The 19083-nt window shown below is 47.1% G+C and overlaps 1 protein-coding gene across 2 annotated transcripts; it reads left to right on the top strand.

Moving 5' to 3' along the window:
- The first annotated feature begins 527 nt into the window (after positions 1-527).
- On the top strand, positions 528-19060 carry acin1b (apoptotic chromatin condensation inducer 1b). Of its 2 annotated transcripts, none has more exons than XM_086196672.1 (17): positions 528-701; positions 2386-2451; positions 2569-2680; positions 2841-2914; positions 3376-4647; positions 4818-4876; positions 9608-9728; positions 14030-14075; positions 14761-14906; positions 15206-15352; positions 15524-15695; positions 15831-15976; positions 16123-16230; positions 16791-16898; positions 17003-17369; positions 17552-17649; positions 17729-19060. In XM_086196672.1, exons 1-17 carry the CDS (start codon positions 567-569, stop codon positions 18047-18049), a joined length of 3498 nt encoding a protein of 1165 aa, XP_086052798.1. In that variant the 5' UTR covers positions 528-566; the 3' UTR covers positions 18050-19060. The 2 variants fall into 2 exon arrangements, with proteins under 2 accessions (XP_086052798.1, XP_086052797.1); XM_086196671.1 differs by having other exon boundaries at positions 3373-4647.
- Positions 19061-19083: the final 23 nt, after the last annotated feature.

Here is a 19083-nt window from a genome sequence, read left to right as displayed (position 1 = left end):
TAGTGGCCACGTGATAAGATTTGTTCTCTCAACTAAATTCAAATAACTTACAAAAATATAGACTAAATTGAGGGCTCAAAATAACCTAATTGAGGAAAACAGTTGTTCGTCATTGCCTCCCTAAAAAGTGTGTCTGTATATGTAGAAAACAGTTATGTATATGAAAACTACATTTATAGTTTTGCACCAGCACAGACTTAGCAAAAGATGTATGTATATATATATATATATATATATATATATATATATATATATATATATATATATATATATTAATATATATATAAATATATATTAATATATATATAAATATATATATATATTAATATATATATAAATATATATATTAATATATATATAAATATATATGTGTGTGTGTGTATATATATATATATATATATATATTAGTCGTTTGTGTCACATTTTGCCGATAATAAACTTGAAAGTTAAAAACCGTAAGTCCGGTGATTCGGAGAAGCCGAGGGCTTCCGGAAACTCCCGAGCGGTGACGCTGAGCAGCAGCCGTAACGACGCTTGTTGGAGTTTAGACAAGCGAAGGGAGCAAAATGGCGGACGAAGATATTACGCTTGATGGACAACCTCTACAATCACTCCGAGTCGCGGATTTGAAAGCTGCTCTGGAGCAAAGGAACCTCCCGAAAACCGGACACAAAAACGCGCTCATAAAGCGACTGAAAGGGGTAAGTTTTTACGAGTGTTACGGACGCCTGTGTCGAGTCTGTCCAAGTTTAGGAGCAGGCGGGGAGGGGAGGAGGAGGAGGGGGGCTCTAACGTTAACGGTGTGTGGGCTCGGGAGCGGGAATACATAAGTCGCTTGACACACGTTATTAAGGCACAAACAACAGTTTGTGTGTTCGGGTTTTGTCCTAGACGGTGATACAACCAAGACTGAGTACAGACGGAGCGGGTAACTACTTAGTGCACCGTGTTGCACACAGTTGAAGTGTGCACCTGTCAAGCCGAGGCCTACGCTGAATGGAAGCAAGCGAACAGCCGCACACAGTGTACAGTACACCAGCGTGCCCGCGCTCCCCGGCTGTGTGGCCGCGCATTTTGGGGCTGCGGGGGCGCGCTTCGCAACGTAAACACCATTTTTTAAAGGCTTCACCGACGTGTAAATCATGATTTATGTAATCAGGAGTGAAGTTATTATGTTTTTTTTAAAATTATTTTTGTAAAAGCCGGAAACGGCCGTGTGTATCTGCGCTGCTTCTAGGGGTTAATTTATCCTCGGATAACCAGTACCGGACATTTGAAACAGCGCGTAAATTCTGTGTTATCACCATGTGTAGACAGTTTACGCTGTAATTTAATGAAATAGCGTAACGTTACTAAAAGCCGAAGCCAGTTATACAATTACCAAGGCAGCTCAAAGACTTATTAATTAATAGAAAAGGACTGTCAGCTACCATAATGGTGGAGAACATCCAGTTAAAGTTCCCACCAATAGGGGACACTGTTAACCCCCCCCCAACCACCCAATCTACCCAAAACCACCAACGGTTAGCAAGTGAACTGTTTACGCCAACCTCTATAATTAGTTATGTTATTTTCTTAAAGCATATATTTTAAACATCTACAATTACTTTTGGGGATTTAAGTTTCTCGTTAGACTGCCCCGACCAAACGATCAAGTAGTTTGATTCATTGTTAGAGACATTTATTTGCATCCCGTAATCTCACTCCAGGTTGCTTCATCAAATCAAACTAAGAGATATCTCATGGATCGAGTTTCTGATCATGCACTACTGAAGAGTGGCACACAAAGGGGGGGGCATGAACGTGGTCCTGCCGCTCCATTGAGAGGAGTTCCAGATTTCCAGTGCGATTTGCATATTTTAAAAAAAGCTGTCTGTCAGCTGGGTTGGGCAGTGGTGAACTGGTGACACTTTGGGACCCCCCCCCCCTCCCCTCCTCCCCTTTCTCACACTGACGCTTGTGGCAAAATGTTTTCCAAACAAGTTTTGGACCCCAAGTTGTCTAGCAATAAAACACTGACCCCACATGGAATGATTTTGACTTACATTAATAAAATTTATTTTATATATCCGTCTTTTTAATTTTCAATTTATTTGGAAAAAGTCTTTTTTTTCCTTCATATTTGGTCAAGATTTTCTCCAAACTTTGTGACAAATGCTCAGATAGGAACTGCATATTGTTTAAATGGCAAGAAAACTCCATATTTCTGAACATTGAAACTGTATATTTGGTCAGAGAAAGTTAGAGCAATGATGCTAGGGTGTGAGTCAATGAAGGAGCCATGTGTCAGGGGTTATAGTACCTTGACTGCAGTAGTTTTATGTTTTTAATAAGATATGCTGTGGTATCAGTCACTGATGAAACCTTGGTTCTGGTTCTCCGTAGGCCCTGATGTTGGAAAACCTGCAGAGGTCTTCCTCCTCCCACAGCGGCTTGCAGCCCAACTCTCAGGTAAGAGATGGGTACATTTGTGTGCTCTTTTTTTATTGTTGTTGTTGTTGTTGTTTGCTGGTTTTGGGGAGTTTGACAGTGTGTAAGTTTTATTTTTTGTGTTGTGCTTTGTCGCAGATCGGAGAGGAGATGAGCCAGAATAGCTTCATAAAACAGTACCTGGCCAAGCAGCAGGAGCTCCTTCGACAGAGACTGGAGAGAGAGGCCCAGCAAGAGGATGAGGCTGACGGTAGAACATGCACAGAAACACAACCCGGCTTCAAGAATCTGGCACATGAATGATGTCAAGTAGTAAAGCTTTGTGTTTAAGGTGAATATAGATGTGTGTGTGTGTGTGTGTGTGTGTGTGTGTGTGTGTGTGTGTGTGTGTGTGTGTGTGTGTGTGGCAGAAAGCCCAGCAGTGGTGGAAGAGGATGAAGATCAGTCCGAGGACAATGACAGTTCATCCTACGTCTCTGACAAGGTCAGTGTCCTGCGCGCGTTGAATAGTCAACTTAAGCCTGTTACACACAAAAAGATATTTAAAATCATAACAAATTAAACAGTTGAGTTTTTAAAGGGAGGGGTGCAACGAAATGTCCCACACAGAACGGCAGACACTCGCAGATTCAGTCCACCAACAACCAAAGTGATATTAACAAATTTAAATCAGGGCAACCTTGAGTGGATCAGGGAGGGGGAAATCGCTCTTCATAAACTTCACACCACAGGGCAAATCTGGCAGCATAGTCTGAGGAACCTTCAGTCAATCAGGTCTTTGCCGACTCTGGTTGGAGGGGGGTAATAGGGCCCAGAGGAGGCCTGAATATCCTGCAGCATGTGACCACCTTTAGGAAGATGAAGGGCTTGACCCACCGGGGTCTTAAAAGTCATCTTGAGGGAAGAACGGCTTCTCATCTGACTGAATTGTTCTGTTTCCAGCAGCATCGTCCCATTCCTTCCCAGCCCACGCTGATCAGGACTGAGGAGAAGGGGGGAGGTCGACTGATAGTGAGTCATGGAATCATGCAGCGGAGGCCCGATGTGGGCCCTGGTCTTGCCCTCCACCACCAGGAGGCCCCTGAGGCTCCATTAGCCAGGATGCAGAGAGCCACCTTTCATCAAGGACACAAGGAGCCCCCGGCCCCCTCTCCTCCTCGTGCTGTGGCCTCCCTCTCTGTGCGGGTCCTGGGCCAGCCAGACCATCAGGGCCTGCCCCCTTCCGTTCCCCGGGCCCAGGAGAAAGAAGGCGTTGCCCCCAGCGAGCCTGGATCGGCCCACCCTGTCCTCCAACTCAGCCGATCTGCCAGGGTCTCAGCAGGAGGTCACGTCCACGAGGACAGTGATGAAGATGACGACGACGATGATGATAGTGACGATGACGAGGAGTGGGGGCCCGGGCCGGGGCGTGGACCTGGAGGAGCAAGAAAAGGCAACAGACTCCCTCCCCAGCCTCCCTCCATGCCCGTTAATGTCCCCCCTGCAGGTGCAAGATCCAAACGCAAGCTTCAGCCTCCTCAGCACATTCCACCGCCACAACCACACCAGAACCCCATGCAGCTGCGCCACCCGACTCCTCCTCCGTCCCCGCCTCCTGACCTGTTCCCCCTCCCTGACACCCCCAAACAGAGCCCGCCAGATGCTGACAACAAGGAGGGAGAAAGCTCTGAATCAGGGCACGGTCCAAGGATGGGGCCTGGCCCCCCTCCCACCATGCAGAGGCAAGACTCTGATTCCAGCTCCCGATCCAGCAGCCCTGAGCCCCCTGTGAAGCGCCGACCAGGGCCCCTCTCTCTGCTGGTGCACAAGATGGAATCAGAGGAGGCGGACCTGGTAGAGACCGCACACTCCAGTGTCCTGTCAATCCACTCTGTCGGAGCCGCCGGTTCTAGTGGATCTCTGCTTCAGAACCTGGAGAAAAAGAAGCAGCATGACAACAGGGAATTGGAGGACGAGAGGCGACAGAAGGCGGAGCGAGAGAAGAGACCCTCGCAGCAAGAGGAGAAAAACAAGGGGAAACAACAACAGGAGAAGGAAGAGGAGGAGGAGAGGAGAAAACAGCTACAGAAGGAGCGAGAGAAGAGAACAGACAAAAACCACATGGTTGTGACTTTGGTCCAAGATTCTGGGTCCTCATCAGATTCAGACTCCTCCTTGTGCTCGTCACAATCCTCCTCCCCCGCTAGAGATAAATCCTGCCCTGCCCGGCAGCTGAAGGTCAGTAATCAAGGTGACGGGCAGTCTGGGCACCCGTTTTCCAGACAATACGCTAATGATTATTGTCATTTATCATTTCATTTTGTTTTCCTCGGCTCACATAATACAAGAAGGTGGTAATGCTGATGCCGGCCTACCTTTCAGTGTCTTTACTCTCAATCATCTTACAGAAAGTTGATCGAGGACAAGAGGCAGAGCCTGAAGCAGAGAAAGGACCCCCCCCTCAAAGGTCAGTAGCAGTCCCTAAGGTACAAATAACCTTCATATCCACTTGAATTAAATTGTCATTAAAAAGTTTGACCGGGAAGAATTCAAGCATCTCTACCAATGTTTGCCTGGATACTTTCTTTCTGTCTCAGCTGTCTGTAGCGTGCGTGTCCCGTTCTGCACTCTCAGCTTTCCGATCCAGCCTCACAGAACACAAATCAATGCTGATGGTTATTGAAAAATGCTGGCTAGAGGACAGCTAGTTAGTGATAAGTAACAGAACCGATCGTGACGGAAGATCCCAGCATCTCCCCGCTGAGCGCCTTCACTTGATCCCTTGTGTTTGCGGCGGGAAGGATTTCATGTCCCGTGGGGATGAACTAGGTGTCGCAACGTCATCGCATCCCAGAATCGCCTGTCTTCAACCTTTTATACATCATTTGGGCACTGAGCGCACAACCTAAACCTGTGTTTCCAAAACTTTTTAAAGTCCTCTACCTTCTCAAACATTCAAGTCCCTGCTCTGCTCCTCCTCTACCTCGACGTACGGCTCTAGCAGCACCGGTGGCTTGGCTAGCACCACTAACGTTAATACTGAAAGCCTCGGAGCAGATGTCTTGGACAGTCGAGACCCACCGGCTGATGTGCTGACACTGACAGTTTCTGTTGAGCCGGTGAGTTTGTGGCAAATTGTTTCCTCAGTTTATCCGTATGTCAGCACGTTATCTGAATGCTAAAGGGTCTAATTTTTTTTACCGACCCTGGAAATGGTGAAAGGATGCAGGCCCACCGGGCAAGGAGGGCAACCGGGCCACTGATTGGTGCGTTTAGGTGTGTGGAGTGAGACGGATCAGTATCAGGGCCAATCAGAGGAAGAGTAGAACCGGGTTTTCATAGAATGAGAAATAGAAACGCCGGTTTATTTTTGATGGAGGATTTGAAGCCTCGTACTCTCGTCTCACTGTAACTTGAGACATTTGTGGATTTTCAGTCCAAACGCTTAAAATGAAGCTGCCTGGGTTTTAGGTGACGGGAACTTATCTAGTTTAATGTCTAATGCCAGATGCATGCAGACGTGACTCACCTCTGCAACAGAAAGGAGCTTGTAAACATGTTCTGCGTGTTTCCTTTCCAGTGTGAGTGTTGTTGAAATTCTCCTGTTGTGCTTGAACGTGCCTGAACAGAATTTTTTTTTGTTTTTATTGTACTTTGAGCCTGAACTGGTTGTGAGGGCAGAGCTGTTCAGGAGTCCCATCGCCGCTTATAATGGCAGGTCGTATTTCTTGTCAGGCATTTGATGAGGCAGCCCTTCCAACCTGATTGGCTGCAGCTGCCTCGTTTCTCCTGGAACAGGGGTCCTTGTCCGCCCTCACCCTTTTTTTCTTGTAATTTCCTCTCGTCGCTGACCAAAACAACCGTGTTCTGTTACAGCGCGCCACGTTTTTTTTTTTAAACGGTCGTTAACGGGGATCATTTTTTTAAAAAGCGACAAGCGAATACCGAGCTTCAAATTGAGCTCTTATTTTGGAAATTTGACCGGAAGATTTCTTTCTCCTCCAATCTGGCTGACTTTACACTGCTCTCGCTAGCCAACATGGCTGCCATGCCCACATTGCATCCATGATACCGACGCAGTGACCAACTAGAAGGCACTAGGATCAACTCTGACCGGGTTTTTGTACTCGCGTACCCGATTTTAACCCACGACTGACCGGAGTAACCCCCCCGCGATCGAGTGCTCTCCTCCTTCGCCGGGGCTTCCCTTTCAAGGCCGGTCATAATGCTGTCCGAAGGCAACAAAAACGGGTAAGCCAGAGGGCGATAGTGGGCTCCAGGTTGCCGCTTGTACTTTCCCACCCCTTATCAGGAAGGAAAAAAAATCAGCGGGGATTCATCAGCTTGTGTGTCGGTGGTTTCTCGCTGGGAGAGCGGCCGTGTCTGCCGCCGCTGCCTCCCTCCAAGGTGAACATCGTGTCAGCGGTTCATGTGGGCCTGGTGATGAGGATGTATGTCCGCCCATGTGAGGAGGACCAGGGGTGGGGATGGCGGTGAGCGCCTTTTGTTAGGTGAAGGAGAAGAGGTTTTCTCTCTTTTTTTTTTCTTAAAGGTGGGGGTGGGGAGTGGGGGGGAGGTCAATCCTCTTCAATCAGCTCCTACAATAGCTGTGTAAGAATGAATGTGCAGATGAATAAATAATGGGCCCAGGTTTCCTGGTGTAATGACATGAATCATGCAGGCATTGATTTCCTCCATTCGGTATTTCTGTGTGACCCCTCCCCCCGCCAGGTAGATTTAAAAAAAAAAAAAATTACTTATCCAACATGTCATCCTCAGACATCCTGCACATACACCCAAGTTGTCCAGCTCACCCTTGATTGTGGTTGTGGTTTTTGTTTTTTTTTTGGGGGGGGGGGGGTCCTAGCTGTTAATGATCTCACTGTTGTCAGGGGAGATCATTAAAGCAGACATCTGTTAGCTGAACGCTCAGCATAATTGGGTCCTTCTGGTGTGACATAATTCTCCCGGCTGGCACCGGCACTCTCCCCTCCTGGGACCCAGGTACAGTCTCGATTTGATCTGTGTGTTCAGGTCCCCCCTTATTTATTTATGTTTTTATGCAGCCACATTGTTGATTCATGTGAATCCTGAGTTACTGCATGTACTTGATGGTACTTCTCTCGTCCTCTGCTTAACACGGGCGTTGTGGTTTTTAATGCAGCGTACCACAGTAGTGTGAGTCCAACTGTCACCCACATCCTTTCTCCCTAACTAATCATTGCACCCCCCCCCCCGATCCACAGGGGTTCTCCGTCTGTAGCCTTTGCAGGTGTGTTGCCAGTCTCGCCCGTGAATGAACAACACACACACACACACACACATATACACTCAAAAGACATCCACACGGAGGCCATATGAGGAATATCTGCATAAAAGAGGGGTAAATGCTGTCCTGCTGCCAGTGGCTGACCTCTGGTGCAGGAGGAGGAAGGGTCAGTCCTCAGGGTAGATTCTAGTAGTAAAGGGACTAAAGAACTGGTGAAGCTTGGTCTGTGGGTGGTGGAGAAGCTGAGTTTTTGCTGCCCATGCTGGCAAGTGAGACCCTGTGAGTAATACCCATGTAGATTATATATTTTTAGTTTCTTTACGTTACATAACCTAAGTGAATTTGTAAGAAAATAAATATTTCTCTGATGGCCAAACCTGCCACACCTATCATAGCAGTCATAGCCTTGTCTGGGTTGTTAGCTTTAACACATTAGCACCGGAAATAAAGGGTTCTGCAGTAAGTGATGAAGGTGTCGCTACTCTATTTGTGGATAGATTGGTTGGTGCTCTGGGGGAACGAAAGAATTTTCAGCGTCATTTCATTTCCTGTTTAATAGGCTTGGGAATGCAAATTCTGTTCCTAGCAGTTATCGACCAGCAGGACTGAGGGTGATTGTGGTTTTTTTCGTCCAGGGTTTGCTAACCGTCGTACACCGTTCTCTCGTAGTTACAGAGGGGGACGCAGGGCAGGTACATACAGGGTTTTGTTTGTGAAACGCTCAGATAAAAATACTGAAAAGAATAAAGTTATCTTCTTTTCTTTTAGATACCAGAATCAAAATGGGGTAAGAATTGAAATCGATGCATCTCAACCGATTCGCAGCTTTACTGTGAAATGCTCATAAAGCCAGGGTGTGATTGAGAGTTTGATGCTCTAGGATGTGATTCTCCCACCCCCTGTCACATAGAGGCAGCACAGGAAGGTTCTTAATAGGCCTGGCTGAAAATGTAATGACGGCATCTGCTCAGTTTTTAGGTGAAGAAGCGTTTGGCAAGGAAAGGAAAGTGTGACTCTTAGTAACTTGTAGCCCGAGTGTCATCAGCAAAGGTAGAATTGCGCTGGATCTCCCACACACTCGCACGTGCACACACACACACACACACACACCGAGAGTCAGCTGTCCGAGCGTATCTTGGACTGTGTGTTTGTGTGAGTAGTGTTTGTTGTGACCCTGGGTGTCAGTTAGCTTGTGAGTTATTTATAGCAGGAGTGACCCAGATCACTGGCCTCCAGCACCCTTCCTCACACTTTTGCAGTGTTTTCCTCTATCTTGGCCTGTTGTTGCCTCCCCTCTCAGACCAGCCCTCCCTTCAGCCGCTCACCAACGCTGAACTTGATGGCAGTCTTGCTGATCCTCATCTGGATTGCTTTGATTGTGGCTGCAGCTGCAGATCCTCCTCACCTCAGATATTAAATCGATTACTGGGTCCCTGAATTCTCAAAAAAAATGCCTTGTCCTAAAGGTTTTGATTTAAATAGCGCGTTTTATCTGACAAGCACAAATTATCCTGTACAGAGTTTAGGATCAGGAAGGTCATGCGAGGTCAAGTTTGACATGTCAGCTTGGACACTGACTGACTTGTCAAAATATTTCCAGATTATCTTTATGCTGTGTTGATCGACTAATCGCTTCTCTTCAGTATTGCTGTTGAGAAGTGGGGTGTTGTAACTTCTCAATATCAAGGATCTGGACTTTTTCATAGGCCCAATCATTCCCGTTGTGTCGCGGCTATAAGTAAAAGGCTGATGAATACAGAAATGGTGTGAAAAACAATAATAATTGAAGTACCAGTTACAATATATACAAAAGTCACCAGGTGAAGTGACGGTAAAAACTTCTCGCCGTGTAAGAAAGATTAAAACCAGACGTCCTACCATCAGGTTGTCAAAAGTATCTCCTTCCTTGTCTTGTTCTTCCTCCTGCAGGGAGGTGTCAGAGCCTAGTGCAGCCGCCGTGTCGGAGGTGGAACCGGACTCAGAGAGCTCCATGGCCCAGCAGCCGGCTTCCGGCGCTGAGCCAGTCAACAGCGAGGGCCACCTAGAGGAGGTAAGGTCACCGAGAGGGTGGGGGCGTCAGGGTCATCTCTCTCTCTCTGTCTCCTACTAACCTGCATTCATATTCATGCATGAGTAGTTAACAGCACAAGTTTGAGTTGCACTCAAAACCAACACAACCCAAATGTGACTAATGTTGGATTCTGGCTCTGGATACAGTTTCTGCTCACGTTTTATCAACTCGAAACACTCAACAGTTTTGTAATTTGTAAGATTTTATTCATGCAATTGGTGAAGGAAGAGGGGTTGAGCTGGAATTGTGTGTTGTGTTAACCGGGAATGAGTTAATCCCTTTCCGTGTATGTCCAACCTACTAACCTCTCACAACGAGCTCATTTACTTGGGTGATCTCTCACACACCACTCGTGTTGGGGCCTTGCAGAAGGATGTTAACACGCTGGTGCTGCTGTAACGTGTGAGAAGATAACATGCATGCTTCTTCCATTTTCATCTCAGAAATGTGTGAGTTAGGGTGAGATCAGGGATTGGGCTCTTTAGGACTGCTCCTCTTTGGCTTCTGCTCGTCAGCTACTGTAATAGTATAGACTGGCCAAAAAAAAAGGACGACGACTGAATCTCTCCCAGAGACGCAGAAGGTACACGCATGGATCGCTCTGTTACAAAGGTGTCAGTTCTAGCATGAGAGTTTAGTTTGCAACAGCACTGTGTTCAGATGTTCCCCTATCCGTTAGCGAACAGTTTAGGCCTCGAGTCTTTCTCATCAGTGCCCTCGTTAGATTAGCTAATGAACATCGATGCTATTGAAGTTATCAGTGGCTGTCTTCACAATGTGTGTGTGTTTGTTGCAACTGTGTTCCTCTGTGGGTTTCGATGGATCCTGACAGTGTGTAGAGATGCATCAGGGCTTCCACCCTCTCCTCATTCTTTCTGCTCTTGCTCTCTTACTCTCTCTGTCTCTATTCTCTGTCTGTCTGTCTGTCTGTCTCTCTCACTCTCATTCACTCTCTTCCCTTCTTTTTGTATCCCATCATGAACGCTTCTCTCTCACTATATATATTTATGGTGTGATTGCTGTTTAAAACCCCATTGATTGCTTTGTTATGAAGGTGCCCATGCCTCTTCCATTGTCCCTAATGGTACCTGCTGCGTACTACTACTACCAACACCACCACCACCACCACCACCACCACCACCACCACCTCCTCCACTTCTCCTCCTACTCCTCCTGTCCCGCTATGCCCAAGTGCGTCGCTGGTACCTGAGTTAGGCCCAGAGTCTGCAACCCCATGGCACTGAGTAAAGCCTGAGCCTGCGAGGCCTCCCCTGTAGCCCTCCACTGACAGGCTGAGCCAGCAGGAACTGGAGCTCTCATCACACCACCACCAACAGCAGTGGCAGCCATGGTAACTGCAGCACACAGTTGTCATGGTAACCCAGCCTCAGGCTTTGGAAGCCTCCGCTGAATCTGAACCGGACTGAACTGGACTGTGTGGTGGTGATGAATGATGGGGCTAAGGGAAGGGGAGGGTGTGTAACACTCTGTATTGCCTCGTCCTCCGCTCTCCCGCCTTCTCCATCTGCCATTTTGAAGATGAGCACAGTCTGTGAGTGTTGTCCTCCAACCTCAGTGACTCAGACAGCCAGATGCAACTCAGAGAAAAGAACAAACTCATCTTTTGACTTTCATCTTTGCTTCCACACTGCCCCCTGCTTGTGGGAAAGAGTAGTGACCTGGGACTGAAACTCCACAACAGCCCAAATAGTGAGCAGGGCTTGGAGGTCACTATTGGACTTGAAAGTTTTGAAACACACTCCATCAGAGCAACTGAGGATTTTTCATGCAAAGCTTCTCAGACGTGTGTGCGTGCGTGCGTGTGTCATCATGATGTGGAATTCTAAAACACCTGGGATGCTTTTATTAGTTGGGCTTACAAGGACTTCCATTATTTAGAGTTGCAAGTAAAAGCTGCACCAGTTTCCCTGCAACAAGGACTTTCAATGGAGGTAATGCCATGGACATTGAACGCTGCGTGTTTTTGCGGGCGAAAAGTGACTTTCAACATGGACGTCTTGGCCAAGTTTGCTGGATATACTGAGCGAATCATCTTCTCTTTATGGCCTCAGTGTTGGTGAACTCCAGTGTGACTCAGTGGATGTTTGTTCAGAACGTCATGATATGCTGCTCTGGACCTGGCAGATGGATGACTGCAGTTGTTTATTTTTACCCAGAGCTCTTCTCTACACCCACAAGTTGGCCCTTGCTTTTTGATTGACTTAAAGTGATTACAGAGGCATTCATGCTGGTGAATATTCCCAAAATATTCCCCTGGATTGTAATTTCAGGGGGGGGAAAGGTATCATTTGGATTTTTTTTTTCTCCCCCTATCTCAGTCTTGTGATGACCGTGTTTTTCCTCCAACGCTGAATTGGTGAAACAAACAAGCGTCATCCCGGGACCAGCTACAGAAGCTTCATGAACAGATAAAAGGAGAACAAGGAAACATCTCAAAGGAGAGTTGACTCTCCGTGTGACCTCTCAAAAAGGTGTCACAAGGACTTTCAGGACAGTACATTGGAGAACATGGACAAGTGGGTCAAGGACATTTGATTTGAACATCACAAAATGGATTAATTTCTTCTTTACTCATCAGTTCTATCTCCAAGGACTCTTGCAAAGTGTACATCACCCCGACCCCCTGTCAGAATCCATCACGAGGCATTCTGAATCCAGTGGCTCCCCAAAAGACTGAAAGGAGACTCTTGAGATCAGCAGTCAGTCAAGAAAAGTCTACCCCAAGCCCCCCTTCAAGAATAAAGTCCAATCCAGTGATCACTTCCTGTCTGCTGGCTAATCGTCACATTCAAATCGAGACATGCCCTCACTCCTCTGCCTTCCCTGATTGGATCCTTGTTGCCTAGATACAGTACACACTGTCGTGAGGTTGGGCCGTAGTCGAGCCAGTAAGGAATCAGGTGTCAAATGGTACCAGGAAATGACTTGTCATTATTCCTCCATTTAAAATGTATACCTTTTTAAAGGAGTAATTGTAAAAGCTTTTTCTTTCCTCCAGATCTTTTTAGGTTAATTTACTTATTTTTTAAACTGTTATTTCCTACAAATTTATAACTAGTGTACTACAGTTTTAATTTAAGTTTTTGACATCAAGGTGGCAGCGCTCATCAGAACCAGACCGAGTTGTCTGTTGTAAAATGAGGCAATTGTACTCAACTGCATTGTCCAGTTGTTCTGAGAGATCTTTCAGGCTACAGCACTCAGTTTTCTACCTCTGCTCCTCACCATACCTGGTAGTGGTAGTAATAGTAGTAGTAGTATTCAACGCTGTTGGCTCCACCTGAGTTAGATACCTGACATGTGATCCGAAATGAGCCCCGGGCTAATACATGCAGTATTACACTTTACATAACATTAGATGTTGAATTAGCATGTTTGTTCAAGAAAACTAGTTTGTTCAAGAGAAACAAATATGTAAACACATTATTCAAACTGACATCGTACTTTTCAAAGGATTGAAGTATTCCGTCATGTCGATGCTTCAATCAGCCCCCGTTGGCCTGGCATCATGTAGGTCCCCCTGCAGTGTTAATCCCAGAAATGTAACGGCAAACAGTTCAAGCGGGTGTCGTCTTTCGTAGCCAGTGAAACTACTGCGAGAACTGCATACTTTTGACACAAAAAACAAACTAGAAGAAAGTCTAAGTGCAATCAGCCATAAGGGGAGTAAAAGAGGCAGACATGCTTTATTGAATACATTGATTGTTTTGTCTTCATGTACGCTGGGAGAGTAGCAGTAGTCCAGTTAACGCACCTTGTGACCGCAACCTGGCACGTAAACCCACCCTCCCCCCAAGTTTGGAAAATTCTTTTCTTCTTAGACGAATGCTACAACTATGCTCATGTACTCAAACACCCTGTCAGACCCCCGGCCAGTCATGGATTCCTCTCTCGTCTGTCCTCTGATAGAAGCCATCTTTCAATACGCCGACCCAGTTCGAGGTGGCTTCCTAATGCACATCGAGTACACGCGCCCACGCGCTCTGAAAGGAGTAGCTTAATGATTTATCTCAGCACCTCCGAGCAGAGGTAGAAAGCCGAAATGTGTCTGGAGTCTCTGTATCAAACGAGAACCTCCCCCTCAATTTGGCACAATTGGAGCATCCAGGCCTCAGTTACTTTACCCCCACCCCTCCACCACGTTTCCTGTTTCACCTACTTTCTGTTGTTGCCTGTTCGGGCCTGAACACTCGGTTCTCATCTCGCCCCGCACCCCTGGGGTTTCTGTATGTTCTTTTTCTGTCTCTCTCTCCCTCTAGAGCACCACTCCTAAGGCTTTTGCCGCTCGCAAGATATCTTTGACCAGTGAGTATACCAGTTCATTGTTCCCCCGTCTACTGGATCTTCCATCCAAACCGAAGACTTGAATGTTCAAAGAAACTGCATTGAAAAGAAAAGGAAAAAAAATGCCTTGTGCTCGGCTTTTATACGATGTTTGGTAGAATATTGGGAGCCACTGGCTTTTCAAAGCAGAAAAGAACAGCATCTGCACCTCACTTTGGTTACTCGGTTAAAAAAAAAAGAACAACCAACAACTCTTTTGTCATGTCCATTCTACACTTTATATCTACTGAGTAGGTGCTGTTTTTGTACCAAATTCCACACACTTCTACAGTTTTCATGTAGCGAAACAAATGAATAAGAAGGAAACGGAAACACCTGCCGAATAAAACGGCCTTTCCTCATCAAGTCAAAAGTATTGTTCTAAAAGAGACAGTATTACTGTGTAGTTATTCTTAATTATCTCCTCCTCCATTTATAAACTCAACTATGAAATAATTTTTAAATATTAATACTTTTTTTTTTTTGCCATGGCACCTGAGGTCGGGACCAGATCGCAGATATGCTACAGAATCCGATGTACCACCACGTCCTTCCACGTAGTCACGTGTTCTTCGCGGGGGCTGCTAGAATGCAGAAATTAAGCAACGACCATGCGTATGAGAGTGCTTATTCTGTGCTTACTTATAGTTTTTTGTATCCTCTGTAGGCAGTAAAACCTCTCCGCCCACCTCCGAAGGAGGAGCAGGAGACTCTGAAACAGGAACGGCCTCGGGGAGGAAGAGGCGATGGGGCTCCAGCACAGCAGTGACTGCCAAGAAGCCATCCATCAGCATCACTACCGACTCACTCAAGGTATTGACTCAGCACACGGACCAGGACCGAGTGTCCTAAGAGGTTTGGGGGAAAAAAACTGTTAAGCTTGTCCAAGGGATTGCGGTTGGACTTCTCCTTTGTTTTTTGCTGTGCACAATCAGGTTGAATCAGTTTATCAAAAACACAGATTATTAAATGAAGAAAAAAGATGAAAATTTGACTCAGAAGCTTTTTTTTTTTTTTTTTGCTGCCTGATAAAGGTTTCATGCTGGTCTGTCTTCTCATGCTGTCATTTTGTTTCATCCTCCTGCCTCAATCCTTTCATCTGTGCTCCCTAGTCTTTGATCCCAGACATCAAAGTAGCCCAGGAGGCCGTGGTGGAGCTGCACCCAGAGGAGCTGCAACTGTCCGGGGATGAGGAGAGCGTGGACAGCAGCCGGGGCGACCAAGACAAGGGCCTCAAGATCCGACGTACAGTCACGCAGGTAGGGGGAGAGAAATGTTTCTTTTGTCCACAATCAGAAACCCTACTTGAGGTTTCTGTTTGTCTCGTATCTGTTTTGATCGATGCCTAATTTGAAGAGCAGTCCTGTGAAATGCTGTTTTTCCATTAGTCTGTGTTGGAAATGGTTTTTCCACTGGTGTTTCCTCCCTAGATCGTCCCAGGTGATGGCCAGGAGAACGGTCAGGGAAATGAAGAGGACGAGGTCGAGAGAGCAGAGCAAGAAAAACAACGCAGGTCTTCCAAAGAGAAAAGGAAGAATAGTTTTTCAGAGGAGCCCTCAGAGCCACAGACATCCGTCAAGATCGACGGAGAAGCAAAGAAAGGTGAACTGCCTCCTCGGTTTATAAATCTCTGTCTTCTCTCTGGCAGCGGTGATTCATCGTTCCCTCTGTCCTCGATTGCTTCATTCCTTTCGTAACAATCCCGCTCTCTCGTCCTTCCTTTGCTCTTTTCCCCAGTTACCCCCAGTGACAGTTTGGTGCGTCGCTCCATTAGCCAACAGAAGTCTGGCGTGTCCGTCACCATCGATGACCCCGTCCGTGCAACTAGGCAGCCCTCACCCCCGCGCGGCAATCTCTCAAATATCATCCATGTGACCAACTTGGTGGGTGTTAATAGACTTTAAGTACATAAAAATACATTTCAAGTCAAGTATTTGTTAGTTTGAGCCGTGCGGTCGACCACACGAAGGGAAAATCTCTTTTCAAAACTGTCCAGATGTGTTGCTGATTTTTCTTTGTTGTCCCGCAGGTCCGACCATTCACGCTGGGACAGCTCAAAGAGCTGCTGAACCAGACGGGCAGTGTGGTGGAGGAGGGCTTCTGGATCGACAAGATCAAGTCGCACTGCTATGTCACAGTAAGTCCCAACAACTGGTCGAGGGTGGTGTTATCATGGTTATGTAGGAGCAGATGTACTGAAGAGCCACAAGTGATTCATCCTGCCGTTTCAGATTGTGTTTAGTGGACGAGAGACAAGTGCGACACCTAGTGGCACAATTTGGATCAGTAGTTAAGTGTCTGGCCTGATTTCAGACCAGCCTTCACTAAGGATGTGGAATGAGTTGGAGTCACCACATTTCAGTGATAACTGGGGTACATCATTACACGTGAGCTGAGAACTTGTCCTGCAGGATAAAGTAAGCGCTCGATTAACCTCAGCTACACCGGAACCATTTCAGCAGGGGGTGAAAACGCCCTTCATTCTAAGCACATATCAGAGTTTAAAAAGGTCACCGACAATTATGGATGCTACCAGTTTGGACACTCGTCAGGTTGTCCTCGGGGCATGGTTGGGACTTAGCGACCGTTGCATTTGCTTCAAGTGTTGAGATATCAGGAGTCGTCAAGAATCCGTGTTTGATCATACTGTGATGAAACCTGTGACTCAATATTCTTGATCTTCTCCTGTCCTCCCAGTATGCGACTGCAGAGGAGGCAGTCGCCACCAGGACCGCCCTTCACGGAGTGAAGTGGCCTCAGAGCAACCCCAAGGTTCTCAGCGTGGACTTCTGTGAACAGGATGAGGTAACGAGCAACATGGAGTCAATGACTACGAGTGTGAGCTTGTAACCACTCCGATAATCAGGATGTTGCATTCATCTCCATTTCCATTCTTTTTTCCCCGGCAGCTTGACTTCCACAAAGGCGTCCTGAAGCCAGAAAGAGAGGAGGACAACACCCCCCAGCCAGTTGCTCCCCCACCGACCCGACTGCCCCCTCTCATGCCCGAAAGAGACAAAGAACGTGATCGGGACAGAGAGCGTGAACGAGACCGCGAACGAGATCGAGGTGCGGTAGGAGTGCGGGATCTGTGGGCAGAGCGACAGAGAGAGATGGAGCGGCGTGAACGGGCCCGCGGAGAAAGGGAATGGGACCGGGACAAGGTCCGAGAATTTGCGAGGCCTGGAGAGGACGAACGGCGTTCTCGATCCAGAGACAGAGAACGAAGGAGGAGGGAAAGGGGGAAGAGCAAGGAGAGGAAGACAGATAAGAAGGGTAAGACGTCAAGCAGAGGAGTTCACGAAGGGTCGTGGCATCATTCATCGCAGGGCGGGACTCTGCTGTTCTCTTTGGAACCCCCATCGACAGCCTCCGCCCTTTTAACAGCCTGCCGCTGTCTTGTCTTAATGAATGCGCTCCACCTGTAAACTCACCCATGTTTGCTTTCTCCCCAACAGAGAAGGGTGACGAGCCTCCTGCGAAATTACTGGATGACCTGTTCCTCAAGACCAAAGCAGCTCCCTGTATATACTGGCTCCCGCTGACTGAGGAGCAGGTTGGTGGTCCGTCACTGTGAGTGCATCTTGACTTTTGGTTTATTTGTCATATAAATAAATCATTCTTTTCCCCTCTAGGCAGTGCAGAGGGTTTTGGACCGCACTGAGCGTCAAAAGGAACGCGAGCGGAGGCTGAAAGAGCAGCAAGACGAAGAGGAGAAGAAGCGTGAAGAGGAGAAAAAAGAGAGGCTGAAGGGCCGGGAGAAGGATGTCAGTGCCACGGCCGGCAGCAGAGGGGCGGCGCGGGGGGCCGACGGGGATCGAGAAAGGGAACGTGGCCGGAATAGAGAGGCAGAAAAGAAGCGGGACAACGGGCGTCGGCCTGCTCGTCCCTCATCAAGCACTGGCGGCGGACGGAGGTCTCGTAGCCGTAGCAACACCAGAGACAGACGCCACTGAAAGCAAAGCAGGGAAAGCTTAAGTGAGAGTAGGGATGCAGCGTAGCAGAGGACACAGCAGATGGCAGGTCCCGGAGTGTCTCCACAGAAGGCCTCCGATCCCGGACGCATCCGCTCCTCGCTACCCCTCCCACCATGCTTGAATTCGTCCACTTTAATACCAGCGTTGTCTTCCACACACTTCTGCCATCTTCCCCTCTCCACCTCCTCAGAAAACATCAGTTCTGTTCTCCCTCTCCGTATTCCAGACGTAATTCACTCGTCCCCCTCTAGAGAGCAGCCTCCCTCCTCTATCTGTGTTTTAATTCTGCTCCTCACTGAAGAACAGAGGCAGGGAGGCCAGCGGTTTGTTTGACTCGCCTCAGCATTTTTGTCCCGCTGAGGTTTGGGATCCCGCCTCTTTATTTCAGTGCTGCGGTTGTGCAGTTCCTTCCTCCCCAGAACCCTGTAATAAAGAGTCCAAAATAGATCCCCTGACCTTCAAATATGTCCTAGCATCAGTTTTAGTGTTCCGTTCCTCAGCACTCACTCACATTTTCTTTATAAGACCGCGTCTGTCAGTGAGGAAAGTGATTGTTTTTTGTTTGAATTTTTATGAATCATGTTAATTTCTTTTTTCAGCCTCGTCTGTGCGTTTAAACGTTAAAAACTCTCTCCCACAAAGAAAACGACTGGTACCGAAGTCTCAACACTGTAACCTAGGAGCGATAGATTTTGTGTTATAGTGATGCAGGATGAGCGCAAATGTCCGAGTTTGTCTTTAGACTGTGTTTTACGGGATGAGAAAGGTTAGTAAATTTTTGGCAAGTGTGTGGGGGAGGGGGGATTTATCCCTCCTCGTCTGACTTGTCAATCATATTTAATAGGAGGTAAAAAAAAATTAAAAGTTTATCTTCTAATAGTTTTAATATTTTTAATTTTGTTTTTAGTTGGAAACCCTTTTGTTTTTGTTTCTCCTGGAAGTGCTGAATGTACTGAGAATTTAAAACGAATAAATTTAAATTGGTTATCAGATTGTGTGCTGGGATGAATGAG

Source organism: Aulostomus chinensis, chromosome 24, assembly GCF_037954235.1.
Source record: "Aulostomus chinensis isolate RoL2024-O1b breed Wild chromosome 24, RoL_Achi_v1.0, whole genome shotgun sequence".
In the NCBI taxonomy this organism is placed as follows: domain Eukaryota; kingdom Metazoa; phylum Chordata; class Actinopteri; order Syngnathiformes; family Aulostomidae; genus Aulostomus; species Aulostomus chinensis.
This window is presented reverse-complemented; position numbering and strand designations above follow the sequence as displayed.

Bases quoted from the DNA above. Each gene is read 5' to 3' on its own strand.
- acin1b (XM_086196671.1), top strand. From the start codon at position 567: ATGGCGGACGAAGATATTACGCTTGATGGACAACCTCTACAATCACTC. The intron at 2,915-3,372 runs GTCAGTGTCCTG...TTCTGTTTCCAG, and splicing joins CATCCTACGTCTCTGACAAG to CAGCATCGTCCCATTCCTTC. The intron at 4,648-4,817 runs GTCAGTAATCAA...ATCATCTTACAG, and splicing joins GCCCTGCCCGGCAGCTGAAG to AAAGTTGATCGAGGACAAGA.